At 38.3% G+C, this 19,712-nt stretch overlaps 1 protein-coding gene across 2 annotated transcripts in view; it reads left to right on the forward strand.

Annotated features, from left to right (window-relative positions):
* The first annotated feature begins 871 nt into the window (after nucleotides 1-871).
* LOC129777961 (voltage-dependent calcium channel subunit alpha-2/delta-4) overlaps nucleotides 872-19,712 on the forward strand; it is a 30,483-nt gene continuing 11,642 nt past the window's right edge. Inside the window, exons 1-12 of one of the 2 annotated variants that reach the window (XM_055784576.1) lie at nucleotides 872-1,203; nucleotides 9,724-9,805; nucleotides 9,863-10,069; nucleotides 10,131-10,664; nucleotides 10,721-10,846; nucleotides 10,911-11,264; nucleotides 11,327-11,506; nucleotides 11,567-12,042; nucleotides 12,096-12,253; nucleotides 12,317-12,819; nucleotides 12,885-13,127; nucleotides 13,836-14,095. In XM_055784576.1, coding sequence (XP_055640551.1) covers nucleotides 1,097-1,203; nucleotides 9,724-9,805; nucleotides 9,863-10,069; nucleotides 10,131-10,664; nucleotides 10,721-10,846; nucleotides 10,911-11,264; nucleotides 11,327-11,506; nucleotides 11,567-12,042; nucleotides 12,096-12,253; nucleotides 12,317-12,819; nucleotides 12,885-13,127; nucleotides 13,836-13,847 — 2,982 coding nt within the window. In that variant the 5' untranslated portion in view covers nucleotides 872-1,096 and the 3' untranslated portion in view covers nucleotides 13,848-14,095. Of the gene's footprint in view, nucleotides 1,204-9,723; nucleotides 9,806-9,862; nucleotides 10,070-10,130; nucleotides 10,665-10,720; nucleotides 10,847-10,910; nucleotides 11,265-11,326; nucleotides 11,507-11,566; nucleotides 12,043-12,095; nucleotides 12,254-12,316; nucleotides 12,820-12,884; nucleotides 13,128-13,835; nucleotides 14,096-19,712 lie in introns of those variants that run through there. The other variant, XM_055784575.1, reaches the window with a different exon arrangement.

Genomic DNA, 19,712 nt, shown 5'->3' on the forward strand with positions numbered 1-19,712 from the left:
TACTCTCAGGTAAATGTTGCATTCGGGTCAATGTTACATTCGGGTGAAAGTAGCATTCGGGTAAATGTCGCATTTATGTAAATGTTCTTTCGGGTGGAAGTTCCATTCGAGTACCTGTCGCATTCGGGTATTTGTTACATTCGGGTGATTGAAATTCGATTCGGAATGAATGTCTTTCGGGTAACTGTCTTTCGGTTAAATGTGACACAATCGAAAATAGCATTATGCGGAGGTTATAATAAACGCTTAATTCATACAATGCGAGTCTCTGCTTCGTACAGTGCCGTATCACAATGCATCTATGGGACAAAATATCGAAATATCTCGCCCCTTCCGACTTCCAAAATGCCGATAGATAACGCATGAGCAGCACTCCTATTTTTTGTTAAAAGACCCAAAATTGACTCGTGAATCGATTCCCAAGATCAGCAGATCTTCATACGAAGGATCCATATACTGCCAGAAAGACAGTATGTATGACAGTATGAAAGACAATATTTTTCATGAGCTATATTTTCATGAATGGGGGATATACCATCACACTGTTCTTTTTTATTTGAATCTTGTTGTAATTTTTGTAATCTAGAAAAATCGTTATTCTACTCAATGTTAGTTTCAGCCAGGAAAACAAATATCGAACAAATTATTATCGTATAACAGTTACAACGATTCTTTCGTCTACCCCTTTACCGAAACCACACCAAAACATTGGTTAAGCCTTCGTCAAAAACGCACATTGAACGAACGAGCGACCCATCCCGTCGGAAAACTGAACCATAACAAGGGAAATGTGGCGCGTCGCTGCGGGAAAATCTCACCCCGTTCACCGCCGAAAATAGCTTTCCTCACGATGCTCAGTCTCTAGCGAACCACGGACGCGACCAGTAGAGTACCGTGCGTTTCATCACAGTCGGGAAAATTTTTCATTTCATCTCCATCTCCAATGGTGGTGGCAGCCAGCAGCCATTAGGAAGCAGATTTTCACGATTTTCCACCGCTCTCGGGTGGAAATTTCACCATTTTCCGTTTAAATATGTGTGTTAGTTAATATTGTTAGTGTACAGTGAGCGCTTTTTAGATCGAAACGAGCATCGAGATGGGAAATATGAGCATCCGGAAGGGGCTCATGCTTAGCTTTGCTTTCTTCCTTTTATGGACAAAATTGCCAGACCAAAGCGCAAACGCATCGGTACAGACTGAAATGTAAGTAGTAATGGCTGGAATTGCCAAAGCGTTACGATTTGTGTGCCTTCTAGAATGATTCTCTGGTTGAAAAATGCGATTTGCATCCATCTTGCTAGCTGTCACTGGGAGAAAAAATGACAAACAAAAAAGAAGAGGAAAACTGAACGAAAGGAAAATCTAATTTCAGACGCGTGAGAATCGCCACGCTCATTTGATTGGCAGCATTCTCACTGCTCACGAAAAACACATGTTGCTCGGGCCGGCGTCGCGAGATGTGAGAAAATTTATTGTATTTGTTTTGGATGTTTGGCTGTTTGCAAACAAGATTTGTAAACAAGTTTTTATGCCGAACAGTACGCGATATAAACAAAACAAATCTCAGCTTGGTTAGAAAATCGCATGCGTCGGCATTCCTTTTTGTTTACAAACAATAATCGAGCACTTGCAGCAGACTGAAAACAAATGCTGGAAAGTACATCGACTTGAATAAAACAACATAAAATGAATCATATATATTTACAGATACGTTTCGATTTCCTGTTTTGTTTGAGTTTCCGTTTCAAGGCATCTTGACAACATTTCTGATTTCAGTTTACCTCTAAATTTTAGGACATGTTTACGACTACATTTCCAAATATCGTTCAGCGCCACTTACCTATTCAAACGGATATATTCGAAATCTGAAGATCTTACTCAAAAAAAAAGGCAACAGACAAAAATGGTCACAAAATTTTTATTTTAGATAGAATATTTTTGATACTGAACAGGCAAATATTAGCTATGTTTTTGCCAAGTTGGTTTATTCAACCTAAACGGGCTAAATGTCCGTACATTGCAGGGTACGTTTATGACAAGGTAGTCTGGACTGACTAGTGCATCAGTAACAGTGAGGCTGTGACGTGGTAGCTTTGCAAGTATCATGAAGCGGTATAATGAATTCGTCTAAATAAGTTGATTTCTTTTGTAATTTAGCTAAATGTATACATTTATTCATTGCTGCGTAAAGATGATCTATTTAGATTTTTTTTCTAATCTAAACCAGGGGGAAATTGTGGTACGGTAATCCAGGCTTCCTGAAGCTCTCTCCGATACCTCCTACAGCAGTGTTTGAATTAAGCTTTCAGAACTAGGTTTTTCATTAGAGATGTTGATAGTGCTGCTCCCGATTTCATTTGACGGAATATCTCTCTCGGGATAGTCATTAGAAAACTGAACCAATTCCACGGATGTTTTGGATGATTTATGATTTTTTACTCTTGCTTGATGTCAATCAAGACCTTTCGGTGAGCCGTCCGTTTTGATTTCCCGAGGTATGAGAATCATTGGCCTTTCTGACAGTAGGAACAGCTAAAAATAAACATTTTTGTGTAATAATTGTAACTATAATATGGATTTGTTCAAATTTACCTGTTTGTATCAGTTTCTGACGATATTGTACATATGAATGAAACAATTTGGTCTGAAGTGAAGCGAGCAAATGTACATGTTTTTAGTTTTGCTGTTTAGGTCCTGTCCAAAGAACCGAAGCCATTTCATCCGAATAGTCACATCCCTTGGGGATCGATGGAATGGTAATTCGTGGGATATGTTTTCATAATTCGAGTTGGACTCGAGCCAGGGTATCAATGACCGAACGCTCACGCGTCCGGGTGCCACACATCAAGCCATAGAGTTATCTGAAAATAGAAATATTTTATATATATTCCTTCGCAGTCGGGCCGCCGTAAAAAGACCAATTTAAAAAGCAACACAGAAACAACACATCCTGGGTACTAGCTCCGTTATTTTAACTTTAATGGTTCACTAACTCCTCTATCTCACGTATTATTAAAGTATTTTCAAATAAAAAGTAGCAAAACACGTAAAATTCACAACAACAAAAAAACACTTGTTATGTATTGCTTTGCGATTGCTGCTTTCCGTCAAAGCTAAGATGTCATAGTTGAGAGTGTATAAGTGAAGAATAAGTGTCGAACACCCTTCGAGTCTCATAAACGTACTCTGCGTACATTGGACTTGATGCTACCCATCAAATCCTGTGCAACACTTGCGCCATCTTTCTTACATACTTTCATTCACTCTTTCTTAAAATCCTGGTCGTTTTTGAAGACCTTCCCTGTTTTCCGGAGCTTGCCCAGAATGTTTCTATTGGGAGAAGCTCTGTCGAGTTTGATGGATTTGCCTCCTCCGGCACAAAAACAACATCGCTGGCTTCGTACCACTCCATCACCGAAATCGCGTAATGTCACGATGCCAGATCCGACCGAAACCGATTTTCACCTTCGTGAGATCGTAGGAAGGCCAGCTGGCGCTTCTGGAGGCTTTTTTTTTATATATTTGGCCCTTGATGGTGCCGGTCGTTATGTACGGCCTGCCTGATTGTACATACCGAGACCCCACTCAGTGTCTCATTAGAGGCGATTGTGACCTGCAATTGCTAGGCTGACCAAACGTACCGTTTTGAACGGGACAGTGTCGTTTTTTCGACCTTTTTTGATTGTCTCGTCTTTTTATCAATTTCTACCGTATGTTGAGTATAAAGAAAAAATATTTGTGACACTGTCCTGTTTCATAACGGTAAGTGATCTTTAAAATATTTTTTGATATTGTTGTAAGAGATGATGTTTCTGCCACTAAAGTCGCTGTCAATTTCGATGATTTTATTTAAAAAATTCAACATAACAAGGAAGAAGTATTTTGTAATAGTAATGTGCAAAATGGTCTCAACAAATATAGATACATGTGTCCAAGACAAATCGCATTGTTGACGAATGAATACAGAGTTATATAAAACGGTTATTCATTGAGGCTTGGACATCCGCGCCTTTTATGAAAACAATTGTTCAGCGATTCAGAGGTTTCTGTCGACATTTTGTGACTGCCACAGGTAGCACTATTCTAAGAAACACAATTGGACAACATATGAGAGGCTCAGAAGAAAAGGGGTGAAAGTGACTTGATCGATTTCTCTTCATCAACTTATTCTTTAGTTAATAACTCAACTCCAAAACGTTCCAAATTGAGTTTGCTGTAGAATCCGATAGATGAGGTTCTGACCTATCTTCCACATTGTCAAAAAAGCTGGAAATGTGTTTGCAGCTGGGTTATGACCAGAATAGAGAGTCGATGTAGAGAAATCGATGATACACCCCTTTCATTTTGAGCCCCTCATATGAGTTGAAAACATCTGAAAATGTGGAACGAGTAAAAAATCCAATTGTAACCCAAACGGTTTGTACGCGAATATATTGAGCTTTGTTTTGAAGTTTTACCTCCACAAAATCTTATTAACTCAGGAATTAACTGGACGTGATCAGGTCAGTCGCAAAAATGTTTGTGAAGAAATGTACCATACTTACACTCCTCAAAGGTTACAGTATAGAAATTTTGAATCGTTTCCTACTTTAAGCCGATTCAGCATGTGGAATGTTAAAATGTAAACGAAAGGCTTTTTTTGCCGCAATTACTGACCAATTGTTTAACAAAATTTTTGTTTTGATCCTTCGATGTGATTTCGCTCTTGAACTTCGTATCGAGCAAAACCGTTGTGTGTGTTGTCAGCATTATGAGAGATTGCTGACTGCTTGCTAGTTAAAGCGAGACTCAGTATTAAAAATCGCGAAAGGCTCGTTTATACCCAATAAGTTTTAAACGGGCGAGGCTAATTTGCAATATCCACCGCATCAGTTGAAAGGATTCTTCTACGATGAGAACAGTAACAATATAAACGCTATGATAATTGAGGGGCTCAACATGAAAGGGGTGTAATCGATTCCTCTACATCAGGGGTGGCCAAACTTTTGGGCATTGCGGGCGACTAATTGTTCAAATGTTAGGCTGCGATCTACCAACATTGACGTTAAAAAAAAGTCATGAGAAAATGAATTAAGTACTAAAAGATAGAACAAAGTTTTAACACTCCTGTACTTGCGCGCATAATCATAACTCGTAAAACTCGTGCGTGTTTGTGTAGCCTTGCTATTGTGTATTTTACGCGTTATTGATATTTATTCAAAGTAAAAAACATACTATTAACTGAAAAAAATCCTGAAAAAAAATTTTGTTCAACTTCATTCAGTTTCAATAGTCATTTAACTCAGCCTCCTCAAAAGACCTATTATAGGAGGGTTAATTAAAAGAAAATCATAGGCCGTACTAATAAATATTCAATGATAAATTATTCTTCAAAACAAAAATAATTATCGGTTACTTAAAAATAAATAAGTTATACTTTGTTTTCCTGTAAAGTCCCATCAATTAATATCGTTTATTTTATAAGGAAATTGTCATTTATGAACATACAAAGCATTTATTTTTCATAAAAAATACACCCAAGATGAATATTATATTCCTCAATTACCAAGAGGTATAAGAACTAGAGATGAATCGGATATCTGGTAACTATCCGGCCAAAAGTTGCTATCTGGCCGGATACCGGATATTAAAATAATTCCAATAATTTCTCATTAACACAAGATGAATTTTTTTTTCAAAATTAGGTTCATATCAACTCATAACATTAATTCATTAACACTATTACTTTTATCATATTTTTTTGAACGATCGATTACGATTTGCTTCGTACTCCAGGCTAGTTTCGGAGAACAGTCTTCCACTGTAAACACTCCTCAGTCTTCAGAATGCAACGCAGCGCTGATATGTAACAAGTTTTTTATACTCAGTTGAGTTCTCACTCCTTGTATACACAGCGCTGTGGCGAATGAACACGCTCCGAAACACATATCAAATGTTTTGTTGTCAATATCGTTTCGCCGTGTTTCACGCCGTATTTTGCGTCGTATTTCTATACCTGTTTTACATCGCACTTGAATCTAGTTTACTTTCTCTGTTGAGTTATTTTTCTCCACACAACCGCATACGGTTGGTATGGAGGTGCGTTGTTGTTTTTATGCTTTGCTTAGAACGAGCGAGGACAAAGCGGGCGCTAGAATTTGATGCGTGTGTGTATAAAATGAAGCACGCAACACATAATTGAGAAGCGATGTTAGTATCTGATTTCTGTACTGTGTTCTTTCGGCGCTCTCTTGTTTATGAATTTGACACAACCCGTACCAAGAGAGAATACGTGTTTGTTATGAACGCGTGCTGATGAAAATTAAACTCAAGTACAGCGCAGCGTATGTTTTCAGAAGACTGACACAACTGTAAGGAGCTGAGGGATAAACTGTATTGCGATCGATTCGAAATGTTTTCGCATTACAGTCGATTTCGTTGGTAATGGATTTTTTTCAGTGGAAACGGACTACCATTTTCATTTGCCACTTCGTTGAAACTGTTTCAAAAGAAATCATGAGCTTGGCGTGTGAGGTTTAATTCAGTTTCGTCTTATTTGCTTCGGTGGATTTGATTTGTGGTGAATTAAGCCTCAGATTATCAAAACAGTTCCAAATTTTTAAATATCGAATGAAAATAATCAATTGATGTTGTGATGTTTATTTAAATTTATATTACTTACTCTTACTCGACTAGTATCTATGATAACAGCAAAATAGAGTTAACGAGCAAAATTCTCCATGTTCCATAATAGGGTTCAATATTTAATTTTTGAGAAATATTTTGTTTCTCATTCATCACTGTTGTTCTATTCATGACCTTTTTTCTTGAAAGAAATTTGCACAATTGGTTCACATTACCCATCATAGTTTTAAAATAAAAATAACAATACTTCATTAAACTCGCATTTGCAGTCTTCGTAGGCGAAGTTCTCTCCAAACCTTTTGCGGATGTGTCCAGAATTTTCAATTGATCATTCAACAAATGATGTGCCTGGAGAAATTGCAGAAATTGTTTCTAGTGACATTGTTTTGTCTATTACAAATTATGGCCGAACAACTGGATGTATTAATATAAAATAACTAACAATCTGACAAAAAATAAAAAAAAATTAAAACGAAACTTTAATGAAGAAATATCTACTCTCACAACCAATATGTTTTATTGAGGTTAGCATAAACACCATAGAAATGACGGCAAAACATGGAGGTATATTTTATCCATTGCGTTTGGAGGTGACACTATCCTAGACCAGCTGGCGGGCGCCTAAGAATACCTACGCGGGCGACCGGTAGACCGCGGACTACCGTTTGGACATCCCTGCTCTACATCGATTCTCTCTTTTGGTCATAACCTTGCTGTAAACACATTCCCAGTTGCATTTGAAAATGTGCAAGATAGATCAGAACCTCGTTTATCGGATTCTATAGCAAACTAAAGTTAGAACATTATTGCGGTGTAATTATCAACTAAAGAAAAAGTTGATGGAGAGAAATCGATCAAGTCACTTACACCCCTTTCCTTTTGAAACCCTCGATTGTCAAACTGAACTATGATCTGGGAAAATTTCCGAAAATCATAATCATCTTTGCTCCAGATCTATTTAGTCAGCCTAATAACTGGACACATAAACAAACACAACACAATGTGAAAAACAAGTTATAATAAGAAAACCATTGAAAATCTAACAAATAACCATTGAAAAAGTCTGCAAAATACATAATTTAGTAAAATGGGTGGTTTAAAACACCTAAAAGTTTATCGTATTGTAGAAACTTGCACAAAAGATATTTACGAAAATGTCCAATTATTCGTGTCGTGACAGGTCAGCTGAATTAGCTAGATGTTCAATCAGAGGTAAATAACTGTACTTCTTGGAAAATTATTTGATCTCCTTCTTCAGGGTCTTGCTGACCAACCTGGCCGTAGATTTTTCAATGTTAACATGATTGGTTGCAAAGCTAGGGGCAAATGAACTGAGAAATTTTGAAGCCTTTATATTTCAAACAATGATCATCATTATTGAAGTCCCATCCTCGTTCCAACTAGCAAACAGCAATTTTTCAATGCTAATGTCAGACGAAGCTATTTTGCACGAAACAATAGCGTTATAAAAGATGTATGAATGATGTTTTTTATTTATTGATCCAAAAACATTTATTCATAGCTCAAAAACTGCTCTGAAAGTAAACATGAAACCACGAAAATCTATAAATAATGATGAAATCACAAAAATCTATGAAGGTGCTTGAAAGTCAATGTCGTCGGACGGCCGAGAAAGCGCTATAAATATTGTGTTGTACGGAAGTGCAAAATGTTTCGCTTCAGAATGCACTCTCAGAAATATGTAAGCAAAGTGCAGAGCTTTCACTGACGGCAGAAGCATAGCAGATAAGAAATATGAAATAGGACGTACCGCATCGGTTTCTAATCCGTTATGTGGAGATTGGTTGTGTATGATTGAATCACATTTGCAAATTGTTGATTTTATGCGTTATCAAAACAAAACCGTGGCGCTGGATTATGCATTCGCCGGTCGCACTGTGTCTAGCAAGAGAATAATGTTCCCGATGCATACTGAGTGCGCTACCTGCACTAGCTATAATAACACACATCACGTGCAAAATTTATCACCTCATAATGGATCCGCAATTATGCACGAAAGAAGCTCTATGCTCGCACTTGCTTGGACTTTTCAGAAATCTTTCATAATATTCATTCATTGAGAATTGGTTCAGATGTAACTTCGAACAAATAATTGTTAAGCCGATGGTAGTCCTACGTCAACCTTGCGGTTGTATAACAGATATAACACTTCCCTAGGTTTCTGCTACAAGGAAGCTGCTTGAATTTTGAAGCGTGTTCAGATTTATTAATGTAATGATGATGATGTTTTGAACTGTAGAGGTTTTCTCAGGCTATTAGGCTTTCTCAGTTTATTCGCATCTAGCCTTTAAAAATGCCAATTTGTAAAACAAAACTAAACACTCGGCCTTGAGAAAGGCCATTTATAAAGCCTCACAGCCCTTGCCATCTGGTTACTAGCTGAATGTTTGATAAACCGTGAATAACTTATTGATGACTTTCTCCGATCGATCAATTAGTTTTCGTGATTTCAAGTATTGCTTCCGGGCTGAAAGTGGTGTCAAGGTGCGGCGCACTTCAAGCCAGATGTGAAAAAGGTATTTTTCAGCGGTGATTGCTGCATTCTTCAGTGGAAAACTGAAGGTGAAAATTTGTTCCGCAGTCTGGGGTTCTTTGGAGCGTTGTGTTTTGGGAGCATTAGAAATGTAATTTTGGTAAAAGATACCTGGAAACGAGTTTCAGTGTCGCTCTATACAGCGAACAATCAAGAGGGCATGTTAACTTTGGAGTCAATTTGAAAATCTGCTCGATTTGGCGTATTATTGCTTCATGAAACGCTCGCCTCTCACTCAGTGAAAACATTCATTCATCGGCTCTTGTTAGTGCCGATGAACGAGAGTTTCATTCTTGAACTTCTGTAATGTTTGCTTCTCGTCGGCTCTAATTTCGTTGTTCTACATTAACAATGCGGTCGCGTTTTGACCAGCACGTGTTTGTGGCCTCAATGAAAAAAAGGTTGAGTACCGCTGTTTTAAAGTTTTAACATAGAGATTGGTCTTTGGTTGGGAATGGTATGGTATGGTAGGATTATGGTATCTTTCAAGTACTATCAAATATTTTCAAAAAACATTAACAGTATCACGTTCGACACTTTTTCAGAATGGAAAAATGGGGTGACAACTTCGGTGAAGAGCTTTGGGATCTGGCACAAACAATGACTAAAGCCAGTGAAATCACAGCGGTAAGACACAAAACAATTTCTTCAAAGTGTTTCTTACGCCACATGGTTTACTTCCAGAAATACAAAGCCTACAACGCACGCGTCGAGCACAAGGATGGAACGAGTCTGATCAAATCTATCGTGGAAAATGTAGGTCGCATGCTGATCCGAAAGATGGATGCCATCAAGTGTATTATTAATCTGGCAGAGGAACTATCCGAGCAGTTTCGTTTCAACGAATCAATTGCGGATAACTTCACGTATTACTCCAGCAAGTATTCGAATGTATGTTGTGCGATGGGTCACACGTAGATCACAAATTTAAAATGAGTTATGTTCCCTGCAGATCGATGATCGTGCGGAACCGGATATACCGGAAACGTTGCTGGAGAACACTTGGATGTACCGCAATATGTCGCTGAATCCGGATACCCATTTCTTCAACATATCTGTTAATACGTCCTACAGTTCGGTACATGTGCCGCAGAATGTATACGATCGGTATCCGTGGGTGTTGGAAGCCCTGCAGTGGTCTGAAGCACTGGACGACGTGTTCGTGCAGAATTACAACTCAGATCCAGCCCTTTCGTGGCAATACTTCGGATCGTACACGGGTATATTGCGGCACTATCCGGCCCTTGAGTGGGATCGGGATACGGTGGATACCTTCGATTGCCGGAAACGGTCTTGGTATATTGAAACGGCGACATGTTCCAAAGATATAGTCATTCTTCTAGACAACTCCGGATCGATGACCGGTTACCGGAACTATATAGCTCAATTGACGGTTAAAAGTATTCTGGATACATTTTCCAACAATGATTTCATCAATATCTACAAGTATTCAAACGACGTGGAGCCACTGATTCCGTGTTTCTCTGTAAGTATACTGAAGCTCAGTTGATGTAAGGTTTCTGTACCTTGAATGTTTTTCAGGATATGCTCGTTCAAGCGACACCCGAAAACATCCGCTTCTTGAATGAACAGGTGCGCGAGTTATCTCCAGAGGGCTACGCAAATGTAAGGAAGGCATTCATAAAGGCCTTCGAACTTTTACAACACGTAAGCTGTTCACACGATCGAACATCTGCTGGAGTCCGACTAAATAAAAACGTTTATTTCACAGTACCGTGAAATGCGCCGATGTAACGAAACCGTGAGTGGCTGCAATCAAGCCATAATGCTGATTACAGACGGAGTGCCGAGCAATATAACCGAGGTATTCACCCAGTACAATTGGTTCGAGAATGGAACTAAAGTACCAGTTCGTGTGTTTACCTACCTGTTGGGACGTGAAGTGACCAAGGTGCGAGAGATCCAGTGGATGGCTTGCTTAAATCGCGGACATTACTCACACATCCAATCGCTGGATGAAGTTCAGGAAGAGGTGTTGAAGTATGTCACGGTCATCGCAACGCCATTGGTACTGCAGGGCGTTGAGCATCCGCCAACTTGGACACACGCATTCACGGATACGGCGGTAAAACTACTCTACCTTATGAATTCGTACTCGGTTGATCAATGTGAATCTATGTTTTTCAGGAAAATTTGGAAACTGCAGAGGACTCCGACAAGCCACCTCGGCTAATGATAGCCGTTGGAGCACCTGCATTCGATCGGAAAGCTAACCACTACAATGAGACGCGAACAGCGCGATTGCTCGGAGTTGCCGGGACGGATATTCCGGTGGAGGTGCTCGACGAGCTGTCCTTGCCCTACAAGGTGAGTCTTATTATCTCGAGTTGCTTGAAAATTTTATTCATATACACTCTCGAATTTCAGTTAGGCGTAAACGGTTATCCGTTCATTGTGAGCAACAACGGTTACGTTTTGATGCATCCGGATCTTCGGCCGGTTTCCAAAGGCCGTCTCAAAGAAAACTATAACAGTATCGATCTCACTGAGGTGGAACAGGTGCTGAATGATACCTCCGATGCATGGGACGAATCGTTGACCGGTCGTGAACCAAATTCAAAACTCGAAATTCTTCGTGAGCAGCTGGTGTTCTCCAAGTTTGGTCAAATGCTCAAAGTACCGGTTCGATTCCATTACGACAAAATGAAGCGTGTCTCACTGGAGTATCAAGATTATTACTATGCCCCGTTGGAAAACACCCCTTTCTCGCTGGGGTTGGTTCTCCCACATGATTACGGCGATACATGGATTAAGGTAGGCGATGAGATCAAACGTAATCAACATATGGGCATCAACATCTCGGATTTCTTCGTGGGAGAGAATTGGAAAGTACACCCGGATTGGTAACATCTTTCAGTAGAAAATCGTCGGTCAATTGACTAACAATCGTTTTTAGGGTTTACTGTAAATATCACTACCTGGAGGGACATGAATTCAAGAACCCGGAGGATGAGTTACGACATTTCTTGGTTCGTCTCTACGAGCCAACGTGGAAGTGGTCCCAGCAGTACGAGCCAGAACCGGAGGACGCCCAAAAAGATGATAGCGATGAACGTATGTTAGCAACATGATATTCACATGAAACCCACTCCAAAATATCTATTGTTCCATTCTTAGCGAACTGTGGCCGAAAAACTCTGGATGACGACGCTTACTATTGCAACAAAGAACTGATGCAGTTGTTGGTGTTCGATGCGAAGGTGACCAACATGAGCTATCGGAATTGGGAATTTGAGAATGAAAATGAGAGGAAAATTCTTGAGATGTACAATGCTACGCTACGATTCGTGGCCACGATGAGTGGCTTAACCCGGTGGCAGTTCATCTTCGGGGAAGTCGAGGTGGATTCTGACAATGAGTTCGGCGACTACCACAAGAACGCAATCGATGAAACCTGGTACAGGAGTGCAATTTTGCAGCACAAGATCGACCCCAAGAGCTTCGTTTACTCCGTGCCGCATTTCATGGACGATCCGGAAGGCGAGGAGTTGAAAGTAACGGCGTCGATGGGGATTTTCCCGAGGGATGGTGGACTTGAGACACCGGGCTGTGTGACAGGCTTTCAGTTCTCGCAGCAAATGATGTATGAGAGATTTATGGAAATCACTTCTAAAACCACGGTAAGCCTAATTGCTGGATAACTACTGCTTGGATCGTTATACAATGTGTGTTTATTCCATTCAAGTGCGAAGATTGCATCGAGACCTGTTCATCGGAAACACGTGACTGTTATGTGATCGACAACAACGGGTATGTGATTCTGTCTGAAACTGCCAATGACACAGGACGATTTTTCGGAGAAATTCAAGGTGCAATCATGCAGTCTATGGTTGATAAAGAGATGTTCACTATGATCAGCGTTTTCGATTTACAAGGACTTTGCGAGTATGAACGAGATATGCCAAATGATGCTTTCTCTATCATGCATGTAAGTACATCATTATACAGCCATTCCATGCCAAATCGATATAGTGGTTATCAGATTTTCGTGAAAAGTGGTAATTTTGTTCTTTATCGCAAAACATTAGACTCGTATTTTTTAATTTTTTTTTTATTAGGGTGACATTTCCATTTTAGGGTGGTACAAAAAATCACTTTTTTCACTTTTTTCCAAAACGACTTTTTTCAAAAATTCATAACTTTTAAACCACTAAACCTATTTAGATGATCGACATATCAAATTGAAGCCAATGAGCTAGTTATATTGGATTTGAAAAAAAAATGGATTTTATTTTTGTTATTATTGATTATAGTCGTTTTTTGTTGTTTTCATGGCTTTGGACTAGTAGGTGCTTTTTTTATATTTTTTTTCTTGAAAGCTGACGATTCTTTACGTAACGCATATCGATATCAGAGATGCTATTTTTTTGACGTAGAACTACGACTTTCAGGAAGGGTGCCAAATCAGAATACAGGTCATGTTTTTATGAAATAAAGTTAACGTTAATAACTATTTTTGCCGCGAACGGATTTTGGCGATTTATATACCAAACGAATCGGAAATTCCCAATATTTTTTTTTGATATGCTATACATTACAATCCCATAGTCTGTATATGGTTTAAATTGATGAAAATTGGAAACATTTCCATTTTCTCATACATTTGTTCTGTCCATTTGTGTGCTTTCCCGAACAGAGCTGTCAATAACGAGCAACTTATCGACGAGCAACGAAGGGGAAATCGTAAGATGCAAAGTCTCCGTGAACAAAGGAAAAGAAGAAGAACGAAGGGAAATATCTGCCTAGAGTGTATACAGTGGATCTCGCTGAGGCAAACTTTCATTCTTCGTGAGGAAATCGACTCAACAACATCGTTGCTGGGCGAGCTGGACGGCGAAGGATCGAATGCCTGTCTCAAGGCAATGGGGGTGGAGGAGTAATATGATGGATAAAGTAAAGTTTTCCAAGGGCCTTTTTGAAGGTTAGAGACGAATGAACTGAAGAAGTTTAAAGTTTCAAGCAAGGAAGAAAGGCAAACTTTCAGTATCGTTTTGTATTCAAAGCAATGAATATTGCTTGTTCTTCCTTGTTTTGCGTTATCGCATGTATTCGTTTCGGATATAGCCTTGGAAGTTAGTAATGAATCTCTGCTGATGAAATTATTCAGCCCTTTTCCAAGCAGTTAACATTGTTTGTTTTCTGTCATCAATGCATTAAATTGACGCTATGGTGAAGCAGGTGTTAAGGTTGTTCACCAAAAAATTATTTGGGGAATACCAAGTTATGCAATAAGTTATATTAAGTTATTAATTTATTTGGGCTCGCGTGCCAGACGCAAAACTGCTTTCAATTAGGATACCATTTGCGCTAATCTTGATCATAATGGAGCAGTGCTATCATTTTCATGGTTGTTGAGATTAACAGATAGAGTTTATTTCGTTGATTTAATCACCAAGAAAGTAAATGTCGTTATAGAATTTTGCATGTGATTTGGTTTCGCTTGCCAGTAGCAAAACATTCTCCACTAAGGATGACAGCTGCGCTTATCTCGAGCAAGTATTGTTCTGCGAGCACAAGAATGAATCATCAAACAATTATCGTCAAATGATTCTACAATAAAAAAACATTTTAGGGCGACCAAACTGGTAGAATGGTTATTTCAAAATTTTCGTTGCATAATAAAATAATATCCGCAATTATTAACAAGCGACTTGAATTAAACCACAGCGTAGTTCTACGTCAACAATGCGGTCGTGTCTTGAACATAACCTCCTATATTTTTTATGAAATAAAAATAACGTTAATAACTATTTTCACTGTGAACGAATTCTCATGATTTGCATACCAATCGAATCAGAAATTCTTTAAGAATGCTATACATTACAATTTGCTAATCTCTAAACGGTTTAAATTCATGAAAACTGGAAGAATTTCCTTTCTCCCATACATTTGTTCTGCCGATTTGTGTGCTAATCCTACCCGTATTTCGAATGCTTGTAACTCGAACATTTCTTAACAGAATGAAATGAAAATTAAAGAATATAGTCTTCAGTTCAGTGTGGTTGGATGTATTTTTAGTCTGAATCATTACTAAAATAGTACTATTAAAATGGTTGAGATTCTTGGGCATTGATGAGACTAAAATAAAATCGTGGGCATATGATGAAACCACTGTGGATAATGGAAGTCCGACATACCCCACGATTTTATTTTAGTCTCATTAATGTTCTTGATTAATGAATGAAGGGGAGTGATAACTAGTAACTACTACTTGCCTTATTATTTCAAAGCTCTTAGTACATTATTTGTATTGTTATTATGTTTAATCACAATAAAACCGTTCAACTTAAAAAGTTGTTTACTTATTTTATTTTCATGTTTTAAGTACATTATCTGTATCATTAGTATATTTCTCTGCAATAAAACCATTCAATATTTTTTCAAAACTTTTATTTCTTTTATTTCTACGTAATTTTCTTCGGAAAATTTTCATGATGTACTGTATTATATTAGTCAAATCATTTCATTTGATACCGATATTGAAGGGATTGCAAAAAATACATAGTCGACCATTTTGTGGCGGTGACCGTTTTGAATTTAAGTCAAGCCATTCAGACTTAGAGAACCCACGACATTATGAACATTTTTTAGCGACGCCCAAATTGAATCATGATCTGCTGTGTTCTACTAGTCGAGCCCATTCATTTGATTGCCATTTTGGATCTGCATTTTTCATAAATAACTGTGTTCTAGTCACTAGTCAATCCCTTTATTTGATACCCATATTGATGCGGCCATTTGTAGCGACCGCCATCTTGGATTTACTGTTTTCATAAATAACTGTGTTCTACCAGTCAAGTTCTTTCATTTGATACCCATTTATAGGATTTTGAAAAAAATATATAAGCCACCATTTTGAGGTGGCGGCCGTTTTGGATTTGCATATTTTTTAAATAACTGTGTTTTAATAGTTGTTTATAATCTTTGGGTGTCAACCCATATTGATAAGGGTTTGAGAAAATATGTAATTCGCCATTTTGTAGTGGCCGCCATCTCGAATTTTCAAGATGATAGAATACGCAGTTTTTTTAGTGACAGCAGAGATAAAGATTGTTCCAAATTTCAGATCAATCGGTCAACAGCAAAGGGGTTAAATTTCCATTGATGTGGGATACCGCTACAGACAAAGTTACGAAGCTACAAAGTTACAAACGTACATACAAACGGGTCAAGCTAAATAAAATCTATATAAATAAAAATATAACGCCAAATCAGTTGGTAAGCGGAAAACCCGAAGAAGGGATGGTCCGATTCTAGCCTCCTGTATTTTGTTGTATTTGTCTCTTCCCGTAGATCAATATAGTGGAGAGAAAAATCGGAAAATTTTCGGAAAATCCTGGAGAAAGGTCGGAGCATTCGGAAAATTGAATTCCCACATGTTCGAAAATTACATCATAATAAGCGTTGTTAGTCCATTCGATATTTGCGCTATCGAAATTGATCTTTGTTCGCAAGTGGAAATGGATTTTCAGGCGAATACATTTCCATATCTTATATCTATATAAATAAAAATGTAAGGCAAAATCTGTTGGTAAGCGCAAAACCCGAGGAAGGAATTGTTCGATTTGAGTCGTCTATATTTCGTTGCATTCGTCTCTTCCCGTAGATCAATATATCAATATAGATCAACAGTGCACCCGTGGCCGAGTGGTTAGCGTCTCACATTATCATGCCGGGTGTTCGGGTTCGATTCCCGTTCTGGCCGGGGGATTTTTCGTCAGAGAAATTTACTCCGACTTGCACTGTGGCCACGCGTATTCTAGAGCTTGCCCCTCGGAATACATTCAAGGCGTGTTATTTGGCTAAAGAAATCTCAACTAAGTATTAATAAATGACGCTAGTGAGGGCATACGTTGAGACGGCAATAGTTCCACAGGGAACGTTAACGCCATTCAAGAAGAGATCAATATAGCGGAGAGAAAATCGGAAAATTCGGAAAATTGAATTCCCATATGTTCTACAATTAGCTAAGCGTTGTTAGTCCATTTGATGTTGGCGCTAACGAAATTGATTTTTGTTCGAAAGTGGAAAAGGATTTTCAGACGGAATAACGCATTCCTATATCTTCTATCTATATAAACAAAAATGGAAGGCCAAATGTGTTGCTGTGCCCTAAACCAGAGGAAGGAATGATCCGATTTGAGCTGTCTTTATTTTGTAATATTCTCTGTATCAAACATAAATTCCATGCAACGGAGACACATGTTATTTCCAAATGCTTGAAGAATCTTGAACGAGAATTGTGTCTGAAAATAATTTTATATTATAAGGACGAATTTTTGTAGAAGTACTAGACAATTTATAGTAAAAGGAAATTGTAAAGGGTCAAAGTGTAATCAATCAATGAAGAGTTCAGTGATTGGACTCATAAAAAAGCATATTTAGTAAGAAAATGTGAATGTTTGAAAATATTTAAATCAAAAAATCTTTTTCAGGCGGGACGAAGTTCGTCGGGTCAGCTAGTCGTTTAATAAAAACAATAGCAGAGGAACGGTGGATGAGACAAACATTGGGGGTTAAATGTAAACGTGATTAATTTGAATAGTTCATTGTTAATTTTAAGTTTGTGAGTACCTTTCATAGATGTAATTTCGTGAATTATAACATTGAAGACTTGTTGAAAAATTATACTGTGAACAAATATAATTCGATAGGTTAGTCAACATAGAAGCGATGTTAGGAATATACCAAATAACCAAATCCATTCGTATGTGAAAACTTGTCTTCAACACACTCTCTGCTATGTCTAATTGATTCTCACTCACTCGACGCTTACAGTCGTCGGGTAGCATCGAATGCGTTAATTAAAATAATCGTACCGGTCGGGTTAAAGGAATAGCTTCTGGTGGGAGTAAGTCGGACAGGATTGTCTTCCTTAAGACTGGTGAAAGAAGAGTATGGAGTAGGGCTTCTCAGAGCTAGCGGCGATTGAACTAAAGAAACAACGGACAACTTGTCGGTCTGTTTTCATTCCAGTAAAACAACGCTGGAAACTTCTTTTCTATTAAACACTAGCTGACCCGGCAAACTTCGTCCCGCCCAGAATGGATTTTTTGTTATGAATACTTTCAAACATTCTCGTTTTCTCAATAAGCGAACGTTCAACGTTCTAATTGATCCTTTACAACGTCCTTTTACTATAAATTTCCTAGTACTACTTGTACTACCAATACTCGTCATTATAATATTCTCGTATAATATTCACAATTCTCGTTCAAGATTCTTCAATCACATGCAAATAACATGTTTCTCCGTTACATGGAATACATGTTTGATATAAAAATATTTTGAAATAAAGGCAGCTCAAATCAAACGATTCCTTTTCTCGAGTTTTGCGCTTACCAATACATTTTTTTATATAGACATCAAACATCAAACAACGCTTATCACGATGTACTGGTAAAACATATGGGAATTCAATTTTCCAAACTTTCCCATTTTCCTTCAGTGTTTTCGGAAAATTTTCAATTGTCATGTTTGGTTCGAATATCGTTGGTTGAAATATGTGTGATATTTTTATGAGACCCAGCAAAGCAAGGGATGTCATACCATCATAGGAACATTTATTGTACTGTAAAATCCTCACATTCCAATTTTGGTTCCCTTTGCTCTATTATTTCTCGAGTTATGCAGAAATTTGAGTTTTCTTTGCATGGGAAGCCTCCCCCACCCCTTTCAGAGGAGGAAGGTACAGGTCGGACTCGATTATATACAGACTCGATTATATGTGATTCGATTATGACTTTTTTCAAGAAAAAATGTAACCTTTCAACGTTAAGGTGAAATTTGAGTGGCTATTATATGTACAGTGGAGTAAAAATCATTTTTTTTATTAATCCGTTTATTTTTACAGGCTCAGTTACCTAAGTTTAAAGAAGCCAAGCTCTTAACTATATTTCAACTAGCATATATTAGGCTGTCAAAAAAGTCCTGCGGTATTTTTTTTGAATTTTTATTTGTTCATAAGTTCATATCATAAGTGAATTTTCATTTGTATAAGTTACAATCATCTGTTTTAAGTCAAATATGCGCCGTTTTGTTCGATGACTTGTTCCCAACGAGATGCCAACTTCATAATACCCCTGTTATAGAAGCTCGCTTCCTTATTGGCAAAAAACTCGGATAGCCAATTTTCACAGGCCTTTTTTGTGGCTAACTTCTGACTACCTAGCTCGTTCGCCATGGACAAAAACAGGTGGTAGTCACTTGGTGCAAGGTCCGGACTATACTGCGGATGCAATAGAACCTCCCATCCGAGCTCCCGGAGCTTCTGGCGCGTCACCAAAGAAGTGTGTGGCCTGGCGTTGTCCTGATGGAAGACAATGCGGCCTCTGTTTATCAAAGATGGCCTCTTCTTCATGAGTGCTACCTTCAAGCGGTCCAGTTGTTGGCAGTACAGGTCCGAATTGAGCGTTTGGCCATAGGGAAGCAGCTCATAATAGATTATTCCTTGACAATCCCATCAAACACACAGCAGAACCTTCCTGGCCTTCTGAGCCGCTTCAGCGGGCTT

Source organism: Toxorhynchites rutilus, chromosome 3, assembly GCF_029784135.1.
Source record: "Toxorhynchites rutilus septentrionalis strain SRP chromosome 3, ASM2978413v1, whole genome shotgun sequence".
Lineage (NCBI taxonomy): Eukaryota > Metazoa > Arthropoda > Insecta > Diptera > Culicidae > Toxorhynchites > Toxorhynchites rutilus.